The sequence below is a fragment of the Larimichthys crocea genome, chromosome X (assembly GCF_000972845.2).
Source record: "Larimichthys crocea isolate SSNF chromosome X, L_crocea_2.0, whole genome shotgun sequence".
NCBI lineage: Eukaryota > Metazoa > Chordata > Actinopteri > Sciaenidae > Larimichthys > Larimichthys crocea.
The window spans coordinates 29,541,480-29,565,281 of NC_040020.1; the positions used below are offsets into that span (position 1 = coordinate 29,541,480).

The 23,802-nt window shown below is 41.0% G+C and overlaps 2 protein-coding genes across 2 annotated transcripts; both read right to left on the minus strand.

Annotated features, from left to right (window-relative positions):
• Window positions 1–764: 764 nt before the first annotated feature.
• On the minus strand, window positions 765–15,799 carry xpo1a (exportin 1 (CRM1 homolog, yeast) a). Its single transcript, XM_010730296.3, has 25 exons — window positions 15,152–15,799; window positions 14,429–14,561; window positions 14,095–14,196; window positions 12,989–13,061; window positions 12,819–12,880; window positions 12,684–12,728; window positions 12,407–12,588; window positions 11,681–11,729; window positions 11,463–11,582; window positions 10,787–10,915; window positions 9,366–9,524; window positions 7,833–8,015; window positions 7,434–7,572; window positions 6,778–6,959; window positions 6,510–6,666; window positions 6,105–6,268; window positions 5,828–5,962; window positions 5,543–5,726; window positions 4,663–4,769; window positions 3,965–4,159; window positions 3,678–3,846; window positions 3,272–3,406; window positions 2,908–3,067; window positions 2,370–2,466; window positions 765–1,676 (listed from the first exon to the last, which is right to left on the minus strand). Exons 2-25 carry the CDS (start codon window positions 14,552–14,554, stop codon window positions 1,530–1,532), a joined length of 3,201 nt encoding a protein of 1,066 aa, XP_010728598.1. The 5' UTR covers window positions 14,555–14,561; window positions 15,152–15,799; the 3' UTR covers window positions 765–1,529.
• Window positions 15,800–16,997: 1,198 nt separating this feature from the next.
• On the minus strand, window positions 16,998–23,455 carry fam161a (FAM161 centrosomal protein A). Its single transcript, XM_019259722.2, has 7 exons — window positions 23,137–23,455; window positions 21,555–21,823; window positions 19,318–20,535; window positions 18,874–19,041; window positions 18,688–18,787; window positions 17,796–17,935; window positions 16,998–17,458 (listed from the first exon to the last, which is right to left on the minus strand). Exons 1-7 carry the CDS (start codon window positions 23,293–23,295, stop codon window positions 17,170–17,172), a joined length of 2,343 nt encoding a protein of 780 aa, XP_019115267.1. The 5' UTR covers window positions 23,296–23,455; the 3' UTR covers window positions 16,998–17,169.
• Between the last annotated feature and the right edge of the window lie 347 nt (window positions 23,456–23,802).

Below are 23,802 nucleotides of genomic sequence, written 5' to 3' on the forward strand. Positions count from 1 at the left end.
AAGAACTGATGCTGTTGAAAGACAAAAGGTGGTCACACCAACTATTGATTTGATTTAGATTTCTCTTCTGTTCATTCACTGCATTTTATTAATTTATGAAAATAAACTATTAACACTCGTTCCCAAACAAATCAGATTCAAAGATATTTTTACAGTAAACATTTTGTTCTGTCCTAGAAGGAAAAGCACAAGTTAACATTAATGATAGCAATTATTGGATAAAGCCAAAATGTCTAAAGGTCTATTGACCTTTATTTTCACTTCATTTTCCCCATGCCTTCTTCATAGGAGCTTACCTCCCATTTCCACAAAACGTAACTAGAAGCCGTTTCACACTGCACTTAGTCCAGAGCTAAAAGCGTTCTAACCCTGAATTTAGCCTTGGAGGCTTGTTGGCCTTGCTCCAGGGCAGGGTTATTCCCTGAAAAACTAAACAGTGCACCAGTTTGAAACATAACTGACTGAACGTAATGTAAACATTAGTTGCGTGTTCCAATAGAGATTAAACTAGTAGAAGAGCAGTGTGAACCACATAGCTCTGGACTTTGGTTAAGTTATCCCAGAATAAACTCTTAACCCTGGGCTATGAAGATGCAGTGTGAAAGAACAGTAAAGTTCAATGTCAAATAAAAAAAACAATTTTCAAAAGCCTTTTAGAGTACATGTCATTTTAAGAAACCCTTCAGGTCCTGGAAGCTGAGATGTTTTCCAAACTTTCCATAACCTGCAGAGATTTGGGGTAAGAAGCAGAGTCACACGGACTGTTTTTGTAAAAATAGCCAACTTTATATTCTCAGAGTACTAAGACAGCTTTACAAACAGGATGATATGCACACAGCCTTCCTTCTCATCCAAACGCAGAGCGGTCCAACTGAAGCTCCGACTCAGAGAGCCGGAGTAAAAGAAAAAAAAAAAGAAAAGAAAGAAAACAAACACACTGACAAACCAAAACAAGACAACAAAGGAAGCAAGGAAATACATGTCTACCCCTTGAGCGTCACATTCGTCCTGCACCATGCACATGGCACTTCTGAAACCAAAGCAATCCGTCAACTAACCGTTGCAAGTGTTTCAACATTATATATTACATATTAACAAATAGGAGAGGAGGTGAATCGAGGGTGGTGAACAGGGATTAAAAATAACCATGAATCCTTTCAACTTCATGCAGGTGTAAAAGAACTGTATGGTCAAACATAAAGCTTTAAGTAGCAAAGAATTAACAAAAGATGGCATGTTACGCAACAAAAAAATTGTATAAAATAAGTTTGTAGGGAAAAAAGAAATCGCGCCAGGGTTAAGGGGGGAGTCAGGGAGACGATTCTCATTTACATATTGACATTGATTTGGTCGACGTACAACCGAGTGCTGGGGTCCTTCCTATGGCCCCTTATTCTCTTTCCAAACACACGCACACTCGCACACAAACACACTTGAAAAGAAAACAATTTATCAACAGGAAGCGTCCTTGCTCTCTCTTGACCTTTCCCCCCCTCAGAGCTGTTTTGTACACGCCGTTCGCTGCTGCTTCAGTCACACATTTCCTCTGGCAGCTCATGAGGGTTGAGGATGCCGGGCACTGACATCTGGAGCTTGTGTTTCTCCTCCTGGGCTTGGCGCAGAGCCGTCTCCCTCTCCTCAAGGAACAGGTCCGTCGTGTCCTCGCCAGCAAACTCCTGGAGGACCACACAAGCAGAGGGCTCAGCAGTGTTCACACCAGGCTTTAAATTCTAGTTGGCCAAACTGACATTTTCCCACAGGGGGAGACCTGCACTGCTCAAACTTTCCACAAAGTGTCTCGAAGCAAAACTGAAATAATCTACGTTCTGATGCAGGGTGTAGCTGTCGACTTCCAATTACATTAGAGCAAATGTGATGTCTTTGCTGAATGATGACCTGATGTTTTTATTTCATCACCTCTCATCACCTGATTTGCGTTTCCACTCATAATAATGCTTTCGATTCAAGTCAAGTTCAAGCACAGTGTAGAATGCCTCTAATTAAAAGTGAATCAATCAGTAAAATCAGCTGCTGCAGTGATTCACCTTACGCCAAACCTGTTTTAACTAATCACAGATGTAAAACAAACAAGTGATGTTTGATTGATCACATCAGGCTGCTCCCTCTGCTGCAAAGCGCTGTTCAAACATAAAGCAGCAAATGGAATTGGATTCTAATTTGTGTTGTCCTTTAACGGCTTCACTGTGAATGAAAGGCAGCAGACTCTTGTTTCAGGATGACCGGGAGATACAAATCCTCCTCTGATCAGTCATCTAATTTTGTAACAACAACTGTGTGTTGTGAAACACACTCTGGATGTTTGGTGTGTTTCCAGGTGCAGGTGTTTACCGTTTCCTCTCGACACTCACCTTGATCTGCACGAGGAAGTCCCTCAGGTGCTCTTTGAAGGCGGGGATGTCCTGGTTCAGGCTGAACAGACCCGTTACAAACACCTTCACCTGGGCACTGAACATAAGACATTTAATTAGTCATTCAGTCTGTGAACAGCATGTACAAAGGGCGGGCAAAATAATAAAAACATCTGTTACAGCCCTGCAAGAATCTGATTTGCTGCTACTTCATGTAAGCATGTCCTTCAATCCTTTTTGAACAGCAGCAAGTTCAGTGTTTCGTTCAAAAATAATGGAACAAAATATAAAACCTTATTTTCTGCATCAATCAAAGTGACAATACAAACACTCGAGGTTACGTCAATTATCACAGCTGCAGTCTTTACTCTAAATCAGCCTTATGGCATAATTCTGATCTGTTGCAGCTGCTATGTTAAAAATATCTCAGCTATTTAATTTTTCTGTGTTTCTGTGTGTAAAAACCTCTGAGTACCAACGTTAACCAAACACACAGAGCTCATATAATCTCCACCTGGAAGGACTGGAGCCTACTTACTCTTGCAGATGGGGGAAGGCCGTCTTCAGCAGGTTGGCGATATACTCCTGGACATGCGCCTGGTTGTTGGCTGGACTGGCAGCGCTCAGAGCGACACTGACCTTCCCATCCTCCACCAGGTTAAACATGTAGGCCAAGATGGTGGCGTGCATCGTCAGACCTGTAGACAAGGAGCAGGCAGGAGGGCTCATCGTTTTTGTCAAATGAACTTAAAGTTCACTTGAATGACAGATTAATAAAATTAGATCCCCATAAACTGTTACAACTGACACAAGGTAACTCTTAACATTAAACAATACATGTTTGATCGGTTCATTTTTTATTTGTACACATGCCCCAGATACCATCACATCAGTTCCTTTACCTGCAGTGTGAGAGGTATCGGTGACCACAGAGAAGATGTGTTGCAGGACATCACAGAAGTACGTCTGGTAGAAGCTCTGTGCTGCTGCCTCCTCTCCAGACACGTTTTGCAGGAGAGTGAACAGGATCTGTAGACCTGCAGGACACGAAGAGACGCTCATTAAAACCGACAGAGGCAATAAAAAAAAAACCATCAGTTGTTGAGCTGCAACTTTGGTGTGTAATTTGTCTTTTGCCACCACATAAACAAAGCACACTTTACAAAACTCTGCATTAAAATTAATCTTTGTTTTAGTTCAATCTGTTTTTCTTATTACTGTAACTGTACCTTTTAATAGTCAAACCACTTTTTCATGTATTTTGTGTTTTTTAAACTGCATTTAAGTTGACTCAATGTCGTTTCAGACCTGTGTCAGCCACATTCCTCATCGTGTGCTTGAAGGCCCAGATGATGGAGTCTAGGATTAGTTTGAACTGGGCTGGGGCGATGGACAGGAAGGCTGGGAAACACTGGGAGGTGGCAGCTTGAAGGAGGTAGAAGAAATGAGTTCTGTGCTCTGGAAATTCTTCAAAGTCCTGATGACACAGGAGAAAAAATGACAAGGGGATTAGGTAACTGTAACTTTTTAACTATATTTCCACATTTTTATTGTGTTCTTCTGGTACCAGGTATGGTTCAACGACTCAAACATACCTTGTTGATCATGTTCAATGTGCACTCAAAGACGGCGTCAAAGATCTTGGGGATTTCTCCTGTTATGTGGACTCCAAGCTTGTTGACGATGGTTGCCATGGTGCTGAGGACCTCTGGCTCTCGGGCAGCCGGGACGTTCCTCTGGTAGTCGATGAGCACCGCCTCCAGCAGGGGGGGCACAAAGTTTTCTGCCACCTGGAGCACAGAACAAACAAACATGTTGACAGACCCACCAGCCTCATTTCCATGACTGTACCTGTGACTATTTCTGATCAGAACAAGTAGACATGGAGCCCCAAGAAACCCTGTTAACCCCATCTTTACAGCCTGTCAAAGACACCGTATTAATGGTTTTAAAATAAGTTTCTAATAAATTCTGAATGTAGACCCAGTTGTTTTTCTTAATTATATTGGTAGTACTTTTGTTTAAAAGGGCCATTTGTAGTTTGACCCAGTTAGTGTTAAGATTGCATGTCACAGTACTGAAAACATTTTTCTAATTAGTAGTAGATTTTAATTATAAACGGAAGGAAGAACTGGGCCAAACTACAGTTTTCCATTTGCTGTAGCGACATCGGTTATGCATTTCACCATGTTGTTACACCACTGCTGAATTAAATACAGAAGATGCTTTATGTGGAAAGTTGCTAAAAATAATTAACGTCCATTATAAGATATACTAGGGAAAACAAACTCACCATCTGAGGGTCGTTGGAGCGACTGACCCAGCCTGAGATCAGCTTCAACGTCTCTCTCTTTACTGTCCTCATGCTCCTGATCAGAGGCTGTTTGGTCACCATCTCACCTGTACACGATAAAACAGTTTTCTTTAAATCTGCAATGACTGTTCTTTTCAGTTTTTCTGTGTGTGAACCAAAACAGTAAACTGTGTGCTGCAAGAGGAAGAAACCTAAATGGCTGAAGACTTCTGTTAAAACAGACACATACAAAAGTACAAATGAAACCTGCAAGCAAAGCAAAAATAGACACATACAAAAGTACAAATGAAACCTGCAAGCAAAGCAAAAATAGATCCTAAATGTTCCCTTTAAGTAATCCCCCTTTTAAAATATTTTATACTTGGAGAAACTGAAAATATCACTGTTTTGTAATATCTAATAAATTAATTTAAATTAATTTGAACACCTCTATGTGCAGAAAATGTGTTTAGAATTTGGCGACTCCTTGTGGCGTCATCACAAGACAAACTTCTGTTCGGATTAAACTTTGTCCTCGTCATTCTATCATTTAAGATAATCCTTTTAAAAAGGCAGTTTCATCATGGCTCAAGTATAATGAAGTGTTTCTTCTACAGCTCTGCCACATATTCAGTATGTAGTGTAGTAAGCTGTAGCAGTCTTAAATATGCTCACAAAACTGTAGGTCTCGACAGGTTTCGTGTTGGCTTAGTTACGTTGTCACAGCAGTGACAGGAACCTCGTTCCCTTTTCATTCCTGTGAATCATAAGCACATGCTATGTTTTCTACTGCTGTTAGACTCAAGGGGAGTCTCCTGAAAGTTGTTTTCATAAATAATTACCAATATCTTGCCACTAGTCAACTTAAAAACACACTAACCGTTTGTCTGTACAGCTGAGGAGATGTTTTCACTCAGGCACTTGTAGACATTGAGCATGTCCAGGTAGATTCGTCCCAGCTGGACAACAAAGGGATGACCAACAGCTTTACAGGCTCTGACGTTTGTCTTTAGGATGCTGCCCAGCTGACGCACAGTTTCTGCGTCCTTCAGGATGTCCACATTCTGCAGGAGAGAGTCCACGATTTAGCAATTTTCAACAAATGTAGGCCACAGGCTGCATTAGCTGAGAACATCTGAGGGCATTTAGGTCCTGCTGTCCTCACCTTGGTGGCCTGCTGGATGATGCTGTCCCACACTTGATTTGGCAGCAGCATGTACTTCTCTATCACAAGCTCCTGAACAGCCTGGTCATTCTGTGCTGCAATCATGTAGCCAACGGCCTCATAAAATGTGTGGACCTGCGGAAACGAGGGGCAGAGTTTATTTCTCAGACATAGCGCTAACAATGTATGTTTGATCAACATCGGAGAAACATTTTTACTACAAAATGTAACACAAAGTTTTGCCAATGCCGACTGAAAGTCTAGAGACAGCACTGACCTGCTGTGGCTGCAGGTCACAGATGATTGTGTTGATGTTGTTGAGGATCTCGTCGATGAAGGGCATCACCTCGCCCACCTGAACCTGGACAAAATGACGGCGACACTTCTGGGCAATCTTGATGAAGGTGTCACACGCCATGTCCTGCACACCGTCGTGAGTCTCTGTTTGATGAAGAGGATGAGCCACACAAAATCACAATAAGCCTCACACATCTGACACAATTCAAGTTATATCGGCACTTTTAGGAAATATACAATCTTCAGGTCTGTATTGTGATTATTGTTGACTGACTCTTTTTTTTTTTATCAGAATGAATACATCACAATAAAGATGCATTTAAGAGAAACAGCAGTGGATTCGAGCTGGTCTGTGTGAAGAATTTGGTCTTTTCCAGTTTCTCACCGTGCATGAACTCAAACAGCTTGTTGACGACAGTCTTGAGGAACTTCCAGTGGGCTCGGAGGAAGCGAGGATACTGGCCCACAATGTACATGATGTTGGACGCTATGATGGCCTTATTGTCCTTCCCTCTTTTCTGCTCACACAAGCCCAGCAGGTCCTGAACACATAACACACACACTGTAACACTGTTTGGGACAAATGATCTACGATTACAGAAAAGGGTATTAGGAGAGATTAAACTGGACTCAGCGCTAAATAAATGTTTCACCTTGATGACAGTGACCAGGAACCTCTTCTCGTCCTCCTCATGCATTGCCCCGCTGATGGAGCCGATGGCCCAGCAAAGCATGTTCAGGTTCCTCCACGACCACTCAGTGCCGTTCACCTGGTTGTGGAGCTTCTCTGTCATGATGCGTTCAGTGTCAGCATAATCCAGATGGGTCAGATACACTGCAGACATAGTGGGACATGGGTGATGAGTCCATGGTGTCTACTTTTAACTCTAGCCACTGGCCATGTCAGTTCTTCAACTGTGTGCTGTGCCATGTTGACAGTATTTGAGTTCCATTAATAAACAGTGTAATGAATGTTGATTCCTCTCTTCGACTTGTGGGTAGCAGTTTGCTTATGATACAGAGTCAGGAAATGATGAAAAGGTGTGAAAGCAAAATAATTTAATTGGTTTCTCACCATCTGAGTTCAAATTTAACAGATTTCCTGGCCCAGAAATACAATTTTAAATGAACAGCCTTAAATAATGAAGTAACTGGAACAGAACATAAACAGTGCGATACGTGTGTGAGTCAAAACAGGACCAAAATACCAACGACAGGATGAGTCGACAGTGCAAAAATAAATGATCTGAAAAAATAAAAAGGTTCAAACTTGACATTTAACGAAAGAACTGGACATGTTTGAACTCACCGAGAGTCTCTCTCATGTTCTTGTAAAGGTTAATGGCGTCTGTGTCCTTCATGAACTCCCTGACCACCTCGCCCTGGTCGTTCTCCACTACCAGCACCTCCTCTGGTTTGGCCATGCGGCTCACCATCAGCAAACGCACCTACACGAGGATGACAAGGACAAAACTGGATGTGAGAGTCTGTGACAGCCTTTTAATGAGCCAACTGAATAGTCTTCATAATTCTTTAAGTGATGGACATTTTAAATGTATGTGATATAAAGTCAGACAGATCAGTATGAAAACAATTCTGTTAACTAAATCGCTTGATTATTAGAATCCTATTCACATTTGTGTCATAAATCTGTACATAGAGGTAAAGGTTTTCTGGCGTGTGTTGTGTTTGTGTGTGCTGGCCTTACCTGGGAGAGTACAGGCAGGTAGAGGTGTCTGCGTGGTGGGACGTCAGACAGGAGAGGGGTGCTGGAGGTGGAGAACGGACTCTCCCTGTAGAGCTCAGATGCCAGGTGGTTCCAGTACTCCAGACAGATCTTAAAGATCTCCGTCTCCTCCACCTCTGACACCAGCAGCATGTAATGCAGGGCCTGGGGGTGGGCAAAGTATGGTGAGGTCACATGACGGTGCTAACAGTCTCCAGCGTACATCAGCACACGTTAAATCACCTCAAAATGTTTTCTTTGTGATAATTTATTACGAGTAAAAGCCATTTGCTTCTTCTGTTAAAAAGAGGAAGAATAACTTCAATCAGTGGGTTTTTGTGTCTGCTGTGGTACTGACACCGTTCTCGCTGTTTTACATAGCAAATATGTCACATTTACACTATTCTGAACTCATGTTATGAGAAATAAGCTTGGCTTTAATTTGCTTAATGCCATATACCATCATTACACAGTATAGATTTAGAATGCAGACCTTTTTGGTTTATTATTTACAGAGTTTATTGTATTTTATTTCTTACTTGCAGTGTTACTTACAGTGTTTAATTTTTGTTGACACTGTCGAAGAGGTATTAATTCTACTTTGTGTTGATTGTTGAGCTTTTATTGAGTGCTGTTATTGTACGGGAATGCATTATATTATAGTCACATCTCAATTTAGCTAATATTAGTAAAACGCTAACTAACGATTGATATAAATTATCTGACAAGGTAACTGACACTTTGCCCTGTGCCCAAAGGGGAACAGGACTAAAGAAGGGTCAAAGTGCCAACTGACAAAGGGTTATTATAAGTGGTATTATAATATTGTTACATTAATTCATAATATCACCGAGTTGCATGGTTTTCTGGACATTTTGCACTATGATATTCAGCTCTGTACATAAAATACTGTGACTTTTATTTGTTTTTACAGTGTCATTTATTTGCGTTTAGTTTTTTTTTTAAAACTCCATTTGTAGCTCTATAGTTTTAGTGAGTGATTTAGTATTTATCCATCTATTACATGTTTGTATTCATTTGTGATCATTTCAAAATCTCTTGTGTATTTATTATTGACCTCTATAGCGTCCATAGCCATCTGCAGTGTCCTAATTTTGTAGTGTCCTAGTTTAATTTTGCGACTTGGTTACAATTTCCTTCTGGGATTATTGCATCTCTCTGTTAACATCAGCTGAGCAGTCTTTTCTTGAATAAAATGCTAAATAGACTTAAATGTCGTCTTCTCATGAAACAACCATCTATAACTTGTGATATATAAAGACTAACAGCCACAGGGAATGTGGTCATTCCCACTGTAATCTATCCCAAATGTAAAGTCATTGCAAAGGTCTAATCAGGAAACCCCACGCAGGAGCAGGAAACGCTGGATATGAGGCAGAGCAGAGGCGGAAAACACCAGAAGCCACCAGCTGAGAGTTGTAGGTTTGTTTACTCAACGATCCTTTAGCGTAACGAAAATGTCCTTCCTGTAATGAAACAATCTCGTCCTCCTACCTCCATGAGTGTCTCTCGCAGGTTGGGTCTCTTCTCAATGAGCTGGCCATGTTCTTTGAGGAAGGTGCAGAGGAACAAGCTGAGGTTCTGGATGAAGTTCTGCTCGTCGTCCTTCCCGTTGGCGTAGGCCAGTCTGATGTTCGTGTTCAAAGGCAGCATCTGACCAGATGACAGGACATTACTTCACAAGCTGGCCTTTATTTATTTACACAAACTTTATTTTGTCTCGATTGTTTTGCCATAATTGCATCCATAGTGTGTTTTTGTTTGAGGAAATTGCATTTAAATAGTTTCAGTCTTAAACCACCGAGACCACCCAAGACCACCATTTCATCTGAAACTCGCTTCCACTGTCACAATGACAACAGCAGGCGGAGGGAGCCGTTTACATCCACCAAGTAAAGAATATGCTGCGACCATTTAAAGTGCATGAAGATTATATAACATAGTTCAAATGTTTGAGTCATATTTAGACAGTTTGTTCCAAATGAGACTTGATCTGTAATATGAAACTGGGCTACAACAGAAGGAACGCTGTACTGAACAGAGCCTGAAGCCATTTAGATACAAAGTCTGAATTTTTGCTGTTGTTGCCTTTTGAGTCTCAGAGGAGCCAAATAAGTTAAAAACTTTTGGAAAGAATCTTCTTACTTGTTTTCTTTTGGCTTTTTCTTGACTGCATCACAATTGTATTGCATGTATTTCACATTCATGCACTGTCTCCTTGTTTTTCTTTTTTCCCCTTACTTCCTCCTGTAACACATACTGTAACTTTAACTGTGTTTTTACTGATTGCTGAGACAGGATTTGTCAGACTGATCGAAATTACATGGGCATTGATACTCTGGTTGTCCGTGCACAATCTTATAAAAATATTCTGATGTTATTATATATGTTTTAACCACTGATTGATGTTACAGGCTCTGTAGGTGTGTCAGCAACCACACCTGTGTCAGCTAACTGTATATACAGTGAGGTGAAGTGGGACACTTTCCCTCTGTGCTGCTTGAGGAAGGACAATGGGACAAAAACCTTTGTGTGAATGTGCGATTTTCTGAACAAACATGCAAAAAAACTAAACAGAAAACAAAACACAGATCTATGCTTCCACTCATGCCTTTTGTTTTTGGCGTTTGCTCTGCAGCTGCGAAATCACACGTTCACTCTGCCCACAGATGTGTTATTGTAGTGAACAAACAGAAACCTTCTTACACCGACAGACAATATAGTGTGTGTCTGACAGCACAACTTGTGCTGCCTGAAGATTGTATGTACAAAATGTGCGTGTGTGTCTGTGTGTGTGTGTAATATCAAAGTGGGCTCATGTGTAATCATGCTGAGTGCAATTAACTTGAGCACCACTCAAAATGATTGTGTGTGTGTGTGTGTGTGTGTGTGTGTGTGTGTGTGTGTGTGTGTACCTGTTTGAGCTGGCACATGGTGAGGGTAAACAGGTTGACGAACTGCTCCTCGTACTGGTTGACGCTCACTCCGGCAATCTCCGTCAAACATTTCAGTGTCACGTTGCGAAACATGGGCACGTTCAAGAACTGAAACACACATAAAACAATATATTGATCAACGAAACATGTCAGGTCAGTTTAACAGTCATGTCTATATTGCACAGTGTCAGATTTTAAATTTAGGTTATCAATAAATCTTTTTTTTTCCTGATTAATGAGAAAAAAAGAAATATCACAATTTTCAATTCAAGGTGTCTTCTTAAAATTGCTCATTCTGCATACAAGTTTCTTTATACAAGTAGAAAAGCAGTAAAATTATAACATATGATGCTCAAACCAGCAACTGTTTTGACAAGATAAATGACTTAAAGGTTTGTCAAAGTTTATCTCAGTTATCTAAATGATTTTGTCAATAAACTGATCGATTAATAAATTGTTTCAGCTCTGGACTAAATCTAAATGTTCTCCAGAGTTCTGTGGAATATTGATATGTTAATGTTCCTTTTTCCATTACACCATTCTTTGCAGAAATGTACAGTAATGTCTGTGAATGCAACCTGGTCAAGCTACTTAGGCAGACACATGTAAACACATGGTGAGTGTTGATTGACTGAACGAATATTAGCCGCTTTACCTTGTAGACCAGAGTACTGATGAGCTTAGTCTCGAAGATATAACCTAATGGAATCCAATTAAGGAAGCGGAGGAGAGTCTCGAGCGTGGCATGGACCAGCGGGGCATTCTGGGAGTTTTCCTGCACAGATGAAGTAGGTACATGTGAGCACAGATTGTCTATTAATCATAAGAGACAGAAGCTGAAAGCTGTTTGGTGTGATGTCAACCTTGTCTTACCATCACAAACTGGCACAGCTGGAATATTTGGGAGAACTCGTTGCACATGCTGAAAAACAAAGAGCAGAGATTGAGTGACAGTGGAGTCATGTCTTCAACTGGAAAACAGTGTATGGATTAAAGCCTGACTTAGGACCAAAATTTCCCCCCAGATGAGTTTTCTTTTGTCTTTCAGATGATCAATGAGACAGAAATTTGATTCAGCTGTCAGCTTTGAGCAGTTCTGCAATTCAATTTCCTGTTCAGCATAAACTGCAGTGAAGCTACAATGCAGTTGATATTACTGAAGTCAAAACTATGCTCTAAGATAAAAGGAAAAAAAATAAACAGAATTTTGCTTCTTCCCAGCCACCTCAGGTGCATCATTTTTTCCATTTGGTGTTCAAGGTAGTATTTCACAAAACTTGATAAGAACTGTGACTGGACAAGCACGTCAGCACCCAGATCACAACCAAATGTTTTGAACAAGCAGAAATAGTGATTAAAACCCTTGGTGTGCGCTAACAAAATGTACATGTAAAAATAAAGACACATCTAAACTGTGCTGGAGTGAAGAGTTTCATTTAAATGACCTAAAGTACTGTTATGAGCTTTGGAAAAGTGTTCACTCAGTGGCACAAATTACTGCATTTTAAGTGCTTCAACTAAGAGCATTTTTCTGCAGAAGCTGGGTTAAGAGCAGACGACAAACAATGCAACAACTCAGCCTCATCTTTTAACGGTTACCTGTCTTTGAGGTGCTTGGCCTTCACCTGGGTCATCTGGCCACTGGAGAAGTCAAAAACCTCCTCGCTGAGCAGTTTGAGGATGATCATGTTGTTCTGACAGAGGCTCTCGCTGGTCCGACTTGCACCCACAATGTCACTAATGAATGTGGGCCAGTGTTTGGGCCATTCCTGCTTCAGGATCTATAGGAGTCCAGAGAAGAAGAGCTCTGTGTCACCAGCCTCATCTCATCCTGTCAGTCGTTGTTCTCGTGTCAAACAATCAAATGGTTATTTACCTGTACAAGGATCATGTTGAGTTTTGAAATGTAGACTCCCTCTTTCTGCAAACGAACATCAGAACAGTGACATCAGTAATGGACAGCACAAAGTTCATTTACAAAGTGCCAAATCTTACAATAACCTAACTTCACCTCCATGTTTGCAGGATCAGAGGAAGTCTTAATGATCAACCCAACAACATATTTCTTGATGCCTGGAAAAAAAAATCCAAGAGTTTTTCAAAATGTAAACAAAGAATTTTCCTGACAAGCAACACATCTAAGAAAGAAAAGAGCTTTCTGATTAAGTTCATTAAACTGACCTTCACACTGATTTCTAGGGAGAATCTTCCATCGTGTTTTGATGACTGTCTCCAGAATCTGCAGTGCATAGTACTGAGAAAGAAAAGGAGACATGTAAGAGCTCTAAAAAAAAAAAAAAAAAGACAGACACATTTGTCTCATCAAGAGGAGCCAATTAAAACAATATACAATCAGAAACTCAGATCGGTCAAACCTCCACAGACAGCCTGAAATGTTCGTGAAGCAGAGACTATTCAGAGAGAGAGAGCTTTGGTAGAGAGACATGGAGTAACAATAACAGAACGAGCGCAGACCTCAATAAAGCTGATATTAATCCGAGAAATCAAAAGTTATTTCCTGATTGTTTCACAGCGGTTACAGTCAGCAGGTATAGACATGCCCACCACCAGCTCCCCCTAGCCTTTGTTATTTCGGTGATAGATTTATAGTGAAAAAGATTCTGGTAGGCTGAATTAGTGTTTATTCATCGTCATCTTTATCGTTACTGGGATAAATAACAGAAATAATCGGGATACATTTTTTTGTCCATATCGCCCCTCCCTAGTATTTGTATGGTCATGTATCCATGGTGATGTCAAAATTTATGAACCATAGGTTGTAGGCATGGACCACCAACACTGGAAAACATGTGTGATCATGTTCAGATACTAAATGTATTATCAACATAACTGTGAACAACATAAATTAATTATAGTGCTGTTTGTAAATGGCGTAACAGGTGTAACATATCTTGTTACAAAACAGCACAACTCAGCCCAATACAAAAGTTACTCTTTGCTGTTCATTTAACACAAGCAGCAGCAGCAGCAACTATGGTACTAACAAGGGAGCACTGGTAGCCATTATAACTGAACAACTAAAGAAAACAGTGACACCAATCGAAACTCAAAGACCAGATTTAAACACAGCAAGCTGCCATTCGCCTATGAACATCCAATAAGTACAGTGGAGATTAAACAGAGTGAATGCTGAAACCTCACTGCAGCCTGATGTGGATAAACATCAGCTCACATTATTACACTGGCTTTCAAGGAGTGTCAATAAGCAGCTGATATGAGTTTCAGGCTTTTCTCTGTTGCAAGATCCATATGTGTCAGGTACGTACTTTTGTTTTCATGTTCTGAGAGAACTCAAGGATGGTGTCGACCCTCGTCCAGGCATCTGGATGATCCTTCAGGTTGGTAAGAACTTCCTGGGCCACTCGTTGCTACAAAAGAGTGATACAGCAAACGTGTTATGGGGCCACGAGTCTTTAGGTTTGAAAGAACAGCTACAGGTATATTTCCTCCAGGTTTACACATCACATTTGTCTCAAGCATTAAATTCTTCATTTTTATTACAGAACAAATATATATTTAACCAATAAGGTTATAATCAAATGTCACAGACTACATGTGAATCCATCCAAACACTTAACAGTGGAAAGGAGCAGTCCTCACCTGGGATCCAATGTCGTGGTACATGGAGTTGACAACATTGTCCAACAGGTTGATGTCCAGTTTCTGACTGAAGTCCAGCAGCTGTCTGGCTGGGTGATCCGCCAACATCGTCATTTCTGCTGGCATAGAGCTTCTGAGGGGAGGGCAGGTGAAATGATTTAACGTTTAACCACAGCAGCAACTGGTACTCTACAAAAAGAAAGACACATCTACAGGTAGAGACTATAGTGAGAGTGCTTTAATTCACTAATGTTCAATATTATACTACAAACTTTGGATGGACATGTGAGCAGAGGTGACTTTAGGTAGTACAAGTAAAGGCTGTAGCCGAACAAGTTATTCTGGTTCGGCCAAAATGTGTCAAGACAGCCGGCCTCAAGTTTCCGCCAGCCCTCGTGGTCCAATTATGACACCCATTGACACCGATGATAAAGTTGTAAAGCGTGAAACAGCGCCACCAACCGGCTGCGTGGAGCTACTCTCACCACAGCCCGACCCATAGACCTGACAATTGAGAGAAACTAAAAACGCGATAGCAATAGTGGAAAGCAGATGGAGGAAAACACCAGGCCCCTGTCTCCCTCCGGCTACAATGCGCTGTGTAATGTTTGGTCTGTGTATCTGTTAGTTAGACAAAAACACCACATCACTTTTACAACTGACGGATGCTAATGTTAGCCCAGGACGGGTGAGTTAGGCTACTGTTGATCGGGCTTAACTTACCTGGTGTGTCCTGTCCCCTCGTCGAAAACAAGTACTGGTTAGCTGCTGTAACTTGTAGCTGAAGAGCGGGATATGAATCTTCTCCGATGCGCTGTGAGTGATTGTGCGCTGTTATCTCATGGCACACGCTCACAGTGCTGCTAACCTTCGGTAGCCGAGAGCTAATGTTAGCTTTCCTGGATGACACTAACAGCGCTGATTTAAAAACACCGCTACGATGGATACTTATCGAGTCTTGGCGATGTATTAAAAGCTTCCCGTAGTCTACCACAGCCTAATGTTCCCTGTCTTCAACATATATTAATTTAGCTATCAACAATCACAGCCGACTCCCACCAGGCTAATAGCAACTTAGCGTGCTAATGGAAAAGTCAATGATGATTCAAGTCTGCTGGCTAAATGTTAAGCTAAGCTAACAACACAGATTCACGGAGCCGCACTTAGAGCGCTATCCCGGGTCATAACCACGAAGTCAAAGAGTCTCGTTTTTATTTCTGCTTCTATTCGCACACACTGTTGGAGAGCAGAGATGTTTTAATGCGTGCAAGTGTGCTCTTCCTCTAAGCTCATGCTTCCAACCACGGACCGGTTGAAACCGGTTGAGACCGGGATATTCATTCTCGGTGTTTCGGCCCGCCGCGCGCCGCGTAAAATTTGGACTATGTATCCGCCCACCCGGCCTCTGATTGGCTGTGCGGGTGCAGTCGTCATGCCGTGTCATAGGCTGAGGGGATCTGTCAATCTGGCTCAGCCTCCCTCCCTCTGTGTCTGCTCCAGTTTGACCTTTGTTTAAAGGGGGCATCGTGGTTGTCAACACACAGGCCTTAAAACGACAATAAATGACTTCAGTTATAACGAAATCACATTTGTATTAAGTGCTTGGAAGGAAATTGTACTCTGTACCACTGTGTATGGTAAATAAATAAATGAATCATTTCTTCTAACTGAGATTGTTGGAGTATACATGTATGAATTTAGTATATGGCTCCTTGTTTTGTATTGGAGAGACAGACTTATGTAACCTGGGGAAAGACTACAGACAGACTGGGTGTCACTGGGTGTTATTTTTAATTTTATTTATTTGGTAATTGTATGTGAAATGTTTTGTGGAAACCACAGCTACATAAATATTTGGATTTATTTTATAATAATTACTATTATTGTTGTTATTGTCTATTTGTGTGTGTGAAATATACAAAAAGTTAAAAAAATATATATATTATATATATATTAAATATTACAATATTATAATAAAACAGAAAATCAAAGGAGATGTTGTTTTTGGTTTTATTGTAAAAAAGCTTTCACCTTAAACATTTTAAAGTGTGTCATCATTAGCCTAGGATTTGGGTTAACAATGTGTGTGGGAAAAGGGGCTAAGTTATCAACTCTTAGCCCAGGGCTAACATGTAATGACAAAAGACCTTCAGAGACAAGTATTGAATCTTAAGAAAAACATATTGCTGTCTATTTGTGAAGTTTAATTTTCAGTGGCATTACTAGTTTGTAGTTTGATTGACATCTGATGTTGCTGTATTGTATCATTTCCTGTTAGTACAAAATGTTTAGGTTTGTTGATTTTTTGTTTACTAAATGCTAAAATGTGTAACTGTAGAGTTAGTATGGAATGAATACAGTTAGTGTGAAGTATGAATTTGACACACCATTTCTGTGATGGCTTACAGGGACCCTTGAATGAAAGTAAGCGTAAAGTATCAAACTTCATAGTCACCTTAAATGTGTGAATTACAGTTGTGAAAACATACAACTGTCAATAATAATGTAAAATGATGATGATTCAAAAATGTCCAAAACCTGAATAAACTTCTCACTATAGGGTAAAATAATTAGTATTTATTAAGGAGTGAACAGAGATATCAAATTGTCCATTCTATGTTCACAATATTTACAATAAAATATAACATAATTTTAGCAAAGAAGCTTCATCTTCGGTGTTCCTCCTCACTTGATGAACATAGATATGGTGTAGTCCACTTATAGCATGACGTTAGGTGGCATCACTCCGCCGCTTCCTGCTGTTTAGTGTCTGCGTCACACTCGCTGTTGTCTGAGTAATTCTCATGATCGTCTGAGTAGTGATAACTTTCATCTGAATAGTGTTGACCACCTCCATGATCGTCCTGATCTGACTGATGACTGTTGGTGTCGTCTCCATCACAATGGTTTGATGAAGCTTGGTCACTCCCTCCTTCCTTCTCCTCTGGATCAACTTCCACATCTTCATCATCCAGGAAGACTTTTCTGTAGTGAACAGGTTCGCATCCCATGTCTGACTCCTCTTGGTCACTAACACACAGAAGGACACCGTTAGGAAGGACCGTTAGGCCTTAAATATGGCTTATAACTTTCTATACATAGTTCTTTTAAAAACAGAATACAAACAGATGCTTTACATACACTCTCACTTGTAGAAATCAACACATTTAAACTTAAAATCCTCTTGTATGACAATCATTACTGGCTTGACACAAAATTTTCACCTTATTTTCATTAATCTGCAATCCTTCCCTGACATTTCTTCTCTATCATACTTTCAGTGTTCTTTGCTTTAAGCGTCAGACTGGCCGGGTCAGTAAACTTAGCGTAGTGTGTAGTTTGCACTACAATGACGTCACACTTTTACCTCTGTTTGCTGTCACTCGATGGAGAGGCTTTGCGTGTGAAAGCTGATTTGCCCACTTTGCTACCAATAAACTCTTCAGTCAGATCACATCCATGCAGAGCTTTGGTGTAGCGCTTCTCAGCTGCCTGTTTGGCATTCATCTGTTATCAAAGCAGAAAGTTTAGTGTAAATGTAAGAACAACATGGTAATCAAAGCTAAAATAACACACTCACATACTTATATTATGTTGAATTTTAGAGATTTAGGCGTCCCAACACTTGTAGTTATGAAAAGATGCACTCTGAGGTTGTAGTCCTTCAACGTTCCTTCAAATTGTGTCAGATCAGTTTGTTTTTTTCTGAATTACCAGCAACTCTTATTCAAAACCAACTTCTCATCTTATGGTTGCACGACACTCAGATATATTTGCTGCTACAATCTAGAAATTGAACTCTCTTGTCATTGATATCAGTCATTGTCAGTAAAAATTTGCCAGAAAAAGGTCAATGAACAGTAGCTTGTCCAGCAGTGTAACAGTGTTGTAAGGTAGTTTTTTACACAAAATACAGTCGTTAGCCATTAGTGCTAGCAAACACTTCTTCTTCTTCCTCTACGTCACATCCATCTTTTTGTTCTTCTGTTACTTCTTTTCCTGCTACTTCAGCAACTAAGTGGTGAAGCGTGGTCTGCTTGACCTTTGTCCATCTGGGCTACTGATGATGGATGCCGTGTAGTTCGCCCCATGCCATATATACAAATAAAAGGCTAATTCTAAGGTTATGTAAAAATAATGATTCATTTTATAAGGTGTAACTGAACTGAAAACATAGTTATGCATATTATATTCAGGTTTGTCACAATGATCACATGGACACCCGTGTTGTCTTAATCGAGGCTCAGGTCGATGTTCACCTGTGCAACCTGCTCCAACAGCAGCGGCCTCCCCTTCACCCTCTGCTGCATCTCTTTAAACTCTTGCTGGTACTCCTTCCTGCGCTGAAGCTCTTGTTTCCTGCAGACAGCACAGAATTATAGATGGCCCCATTCAATTCAACAACAGTTCACGTCATGCTGTAGTCATGTTGTTTTTTAGGGTACCTGAATTCTTTGAGTTTGATTTGGTGTGTTTGTGACAGAGCCTGGTGGGGGTCATTGGCCTGGGCACGTTTTAACACCACCTTCTGCAGCTTCTTCTCCTTCTGTCTCTGCCTTTCCCTCCACCGCTCCTCCTCCTCCTCGGCCTTCTTCTTCTGCTCTAGCACCTTTCTACTCAGGGAGACAATCTGGTCACAGAAGGTTTGGATGGATGGGGACTTCAGGAGGGCGGGGGCTAGACAGTTGAGGATATGGGTGCAACAATCGGCTAAGAGGTATAAAAACTGTTTTGTTGGGTGAGTGTGGGGTTCTAAGCACACTGCAGGGATTCATCCTTTGGGGATTTCAAACACAGAAGGCAACCGTTGAGGTCTCGATGTCTAAATGTCTGAGGCTGGCTCTATATCAACTAAAATGGTAGAAGCAGTTGGAGTGCTGAAATGGTACCTCACAGCCTCATAGCGCTTTTTGGTGGCATCTGTGACTTTGGCAGGCAGGTGCTCCAAGCTACCAGAGAGGGACGAACAGAGACTTGAGTTTGCTGTCCGAGATGGCCTGGGGCTGATGTAAGGCCAACGTTGTATCCGAGGGCTGCCCTGCTCCTTCTCGATGTCGGCCAGGATGCGCTCACGGTGCGAGGGGATCTGTGATGTCCGCAATTCAAATGGTTCGCATGCAGTTGTGGCCTTCACCTCTTTTCTTTTCTCCAGGTGTTTCTGGAAGCGCCGATACCTGGCGTCAAAGTCTGGTATCTCTTTGTTAATATGGGGCCTGTGGGAGAAGTTGTCTCCTCCAGCTACAGTGCTGCCATTTTTGGTCTTCTTGCGCTCGCTGAGTCGTCGTGCAAGCATGCTGGAAGGCATTGAAGCACTGTGGAGCATCTCCTGAGCTCTCATCTGTGTCTTGATAGACCGATACAGCTCCTCCTCCTTCATCTGATCTCCTGATGCTGCTGCGTACACTGCCTTGGGCACAGGCTTGGCCTTGAAGGGTTTGACTTTCTCCTGGTCAGATGGTTCTAGGTGATGTAGCTGTTTCTGCTCCTTCTTCAGTCGCTCCCTCTCCAGGAAGCTGAAGGGCTTCTGGGTGGTTCGAAGATACTGATCCTCTCTCTCTCTCATTCTTCGCTGTCGTTCCTCGTTCCTCTCCTGCAGCTCCTCGTAAAGCGGGAGGTGAACATGAGCTGGTACGGGGCTGGCACGGAACTTCCTCTGGCACTCTGTCAATTCTTCTAGCTGTCGTCGCAGCTCTGCGTTTTCCAGTTCGATCTCTGAACGTGTCTTTATGCCATGCTTTCGCCTCTCAGCGTCACGCAGTGTCATCTGAAAAGGTTTCGGGACAGTCACTCTGTGTTTCCAGTGCTCCTGCTCTTCATCTTTATGTCCCTGCTTCTTCTTTCCTTTTCCCTTTTGTCTCTTCTGGTCTCCCGACAGGCTGTGCAGCGAGGATGACATCTGAGGATTGTGAGGGGACAGTTTAAAGTCCTGCCACATGTTCTTGATGTGTTCTTTCGGAGAAAACAGCAGGCCTTTCTCCACACCATTATTGGCAGCTTCATCTTCGTCTGAAGCGTCTGACTGCCGGGAGCCTCTCCTGAGCTCAGCAGCAGATTGTGACTTCCTCAAACGGCGTGAAGCTGCTGGGCTGCTGTTTGACCACAGTAGCCTAACAATGAAAAATGATATGATAATCAATGATTATTAACATGACAAGTACCTAACTAACAAATATTCACTATCACTCAAACTCGACATATCACAATGAAGTAAACTGTAGTGGGAAAAGGTGCCTTCTTTAATAAATTACCATTAACAAGTCAAATTTTGAGCTGGTATTCATGATAGAAGCTAATCAAATGTCGTCTCATAGGCAACATATACATCCTCATGCTGCAGATTAATTCTTTATCAACTAATCTGTCTGATTATTTCCTCAACCAACTGACCAAGTTGTCTGTAAAATGTTAGAGAATTGTGAGAAATGCCCATCACAATTCCTCAAAATTAACACCTCAAAATCATCTGAAGCTATTCAATTTATAATGACATAATAGCAGCAAATCCTCACATTGAAGAAGATGAAACTGGCAAATGTTTGATATTTTTTAATTTTTATATTATTATTTTTTTTAAGTTTTTGATTTCAATAACAAATCATTTTCTGTAAATTAATCACTTCAGCTTAAATAAACTTGTATAATATAACTACAGGAACAGAGGGGTCTGTTCATATAATCCATAATCTGATTTATACAACAATTTATTCATTTATTCAAACAAACAAAACAAGAACAATTATTTTCTTTTAACTGTTGAGAGTATTTTCTGATTTATGATAGTGATAAAAAGAGATATCCAAAATTCCCTCTGTAATAACCTTTGACTGTAATCTGTCAACAAAATTAAACAAGAGTTTTGAACCTGAATTTCTGTTGTGGAAATGTCTGTTAATTAGATGAGATATTAGCTAATGCTTGTTTTTTAAATGTTTTGAGATATGTATTGCTGAGATTTCATTAGTGAAAACTGCAGACAGCACAATTTGTGGATTATTCAAAGTAACTATGACTTTATCTCTGGAGTTTTTCAAATGCCACTTTTCAATGCAGCAATATAATTCCATTTATCTGTTATACTAAAGTGGCTGCAGAAGACGCAGATATCTCAAACACATTATCCACCCACCTGTGCCCCGTCTCCAGCGTTGCCATGTCCAGAGGCTCCATGGACTTGAGCTGCAGCTTTCGCCGATACATGCTCTCCAGCTCAGCCATGGTGCGAAGGTGGGCCTTCTTCAGCTCCTCCAGCTTGCTGTAGTACTCCTCATTGGAGAAGAAGATCTCACTCAGGTCGAGGCAGTCTCCTGCTGCCCTGTAGTCAGTCAACAGGAGAGGGCCGCTCTTTCCCAGACAGTCCTCATCACAGAAATCAGAGCCTGTGTCCTCATACTCCAGCTGAAAAGGTCGAATGTCACGTAAAGCTCATTTTCTAATCAGCGGTCACTTTCTATCTAAATCTTAACTAACTAATTGTAACAGTGGACTTTTGAAGGGTGGAAAACAAAAACAGTATGTGATTTGACTGATGCGTTATAAAATGTATACATGATATGAAATGTGGCCTAATGTATTTATTTCAAAGCTGTTTGACTAGTGTTTTATTTTATCCTGGCTGCAGGACATTGTTTTTAAGCACCACGCGTCTTGGAGCAGACACTCAGGCTCCTCCAGGACTAAGCCTATTATCCTGCTGCAGCAGCGACGTGGCGTTGGCCATATGGTGGAGCACAAAGAGCAGCTTACCATGAAAGAGCTCAACTGACACACACACACTCTGCATCAGATGTCTGGCTCTATGACTGCTCACATCATCATTAGGTGTTTGTCAAAAGCGAAATGAGGAGTGCCCTGGTAGCTCACCTTGCAGAGCATGTACCTTGTCATATGTCCTTACCGCAGTGGCCTGGGTTCGAGTCTGGCCCTGCCTTTCCTGTTTCTCTCAACTCTTATTCTCTCTCCATACATATACATTCTTATATATATACACCCACACATATATATTATATATATATATTATACACACACACACCACATTATAATATATATATATATATATATATATATATATATGTATATATAGATAGTCAGCTCCTGCAAGATGCATGTAAGGACAGCAGTGTTGTTGTCCAAAAAATAATTAAGTTTATGGGATTATAAATTGAATGTGGCGTCTGGTAATCTAGTCAAGACGGAAGTCCAAAAATAGTCGAGACAACAAATTGTACAGGTCAAATCCTTTCCACCACATGGACTAACCTGAAACTGTCAATGGCCTGTTTACTGGACATGATCAGAAAGCGTCTGTTTCACTTAAAAAACTGAATGAACTGTCAGGATTGTAATATGAAAGGGAGGGAAAACACATTAAATACTAAAGCAGTGGCGTGACTGAACCAATTTAAGATAGGTAGTGATTTAAAAAGGCATAAAACCACTTCCAACTCACTTTTTCCACCCTGTGCAGACAAAATGGATCTTTATGATCCAAAGTCACTGGTTACAGTGTAGTTAACAGCATTAGCAATGTGCAGAGAAGATTAGATTAGAGGTAAAAACATTAATTAGTACTAGTTAATTTAGTTTTAGTTCTGCTTTCATTTGACTGATTTCTTTAGCATTCCCTCACTGAGTAAGTATTTAACTTGGCATGGTGTTTTAAACTAAAATGTGACCATCATTAGTACTCCTTATTGTGTTTTTGTCTTTACCTCCTTCTCGTAGTCCCGGTTGTCCGCATGACTTGTAATGTTAGCGCTCGGAAGCGCTCTCTCCCTCTCGTATGAAGCTAACGGGGCTTTGGTGTGCGGGTCTACCGGCGTTTTCAAACACGAAGTGACCAGAACGTTTGTCCGGTGAGCATTCGCCATGTCTTCGTACTACTTGTCCCAGTTTATATAAATAAATGTACGAAAATAATCAGGTGTTTTTGAGGTAAGTCAGTAGCGTGAATGCAGAGTCGCTGTCCGCGTGCTGAACGCTGTGGTCGGTATCCAGGCAGCAGTTGGGCGCCTTAGCAACGGAGCGGAGCTTGGTTGGGAAGGAAGTGACGTAGTGACCGGAAATGCAAATATGCGGTGAAATTAAAAGCATAATAATTCGTATCTATATATTACATCGTAATTATGTTTTCACACCCTAAAACACATTAAAATCTGGGACACTGAGTTGAACTCCAATCACAGGTGGATATGTATGGATTGTAATTAAGGGGAAATGGGGAAATCTGTTGATTAACACAAGTGTACAATACTGGCACCATTAATGCTTTTTATATCAAATCCCAGCTATACTACAAGTCCCTGAAATGTATGGTTTTAAAATCTAAAGAATATCTGCTCACTTTAGTTTATTTGTATTATTCAAGAATGCTAGAC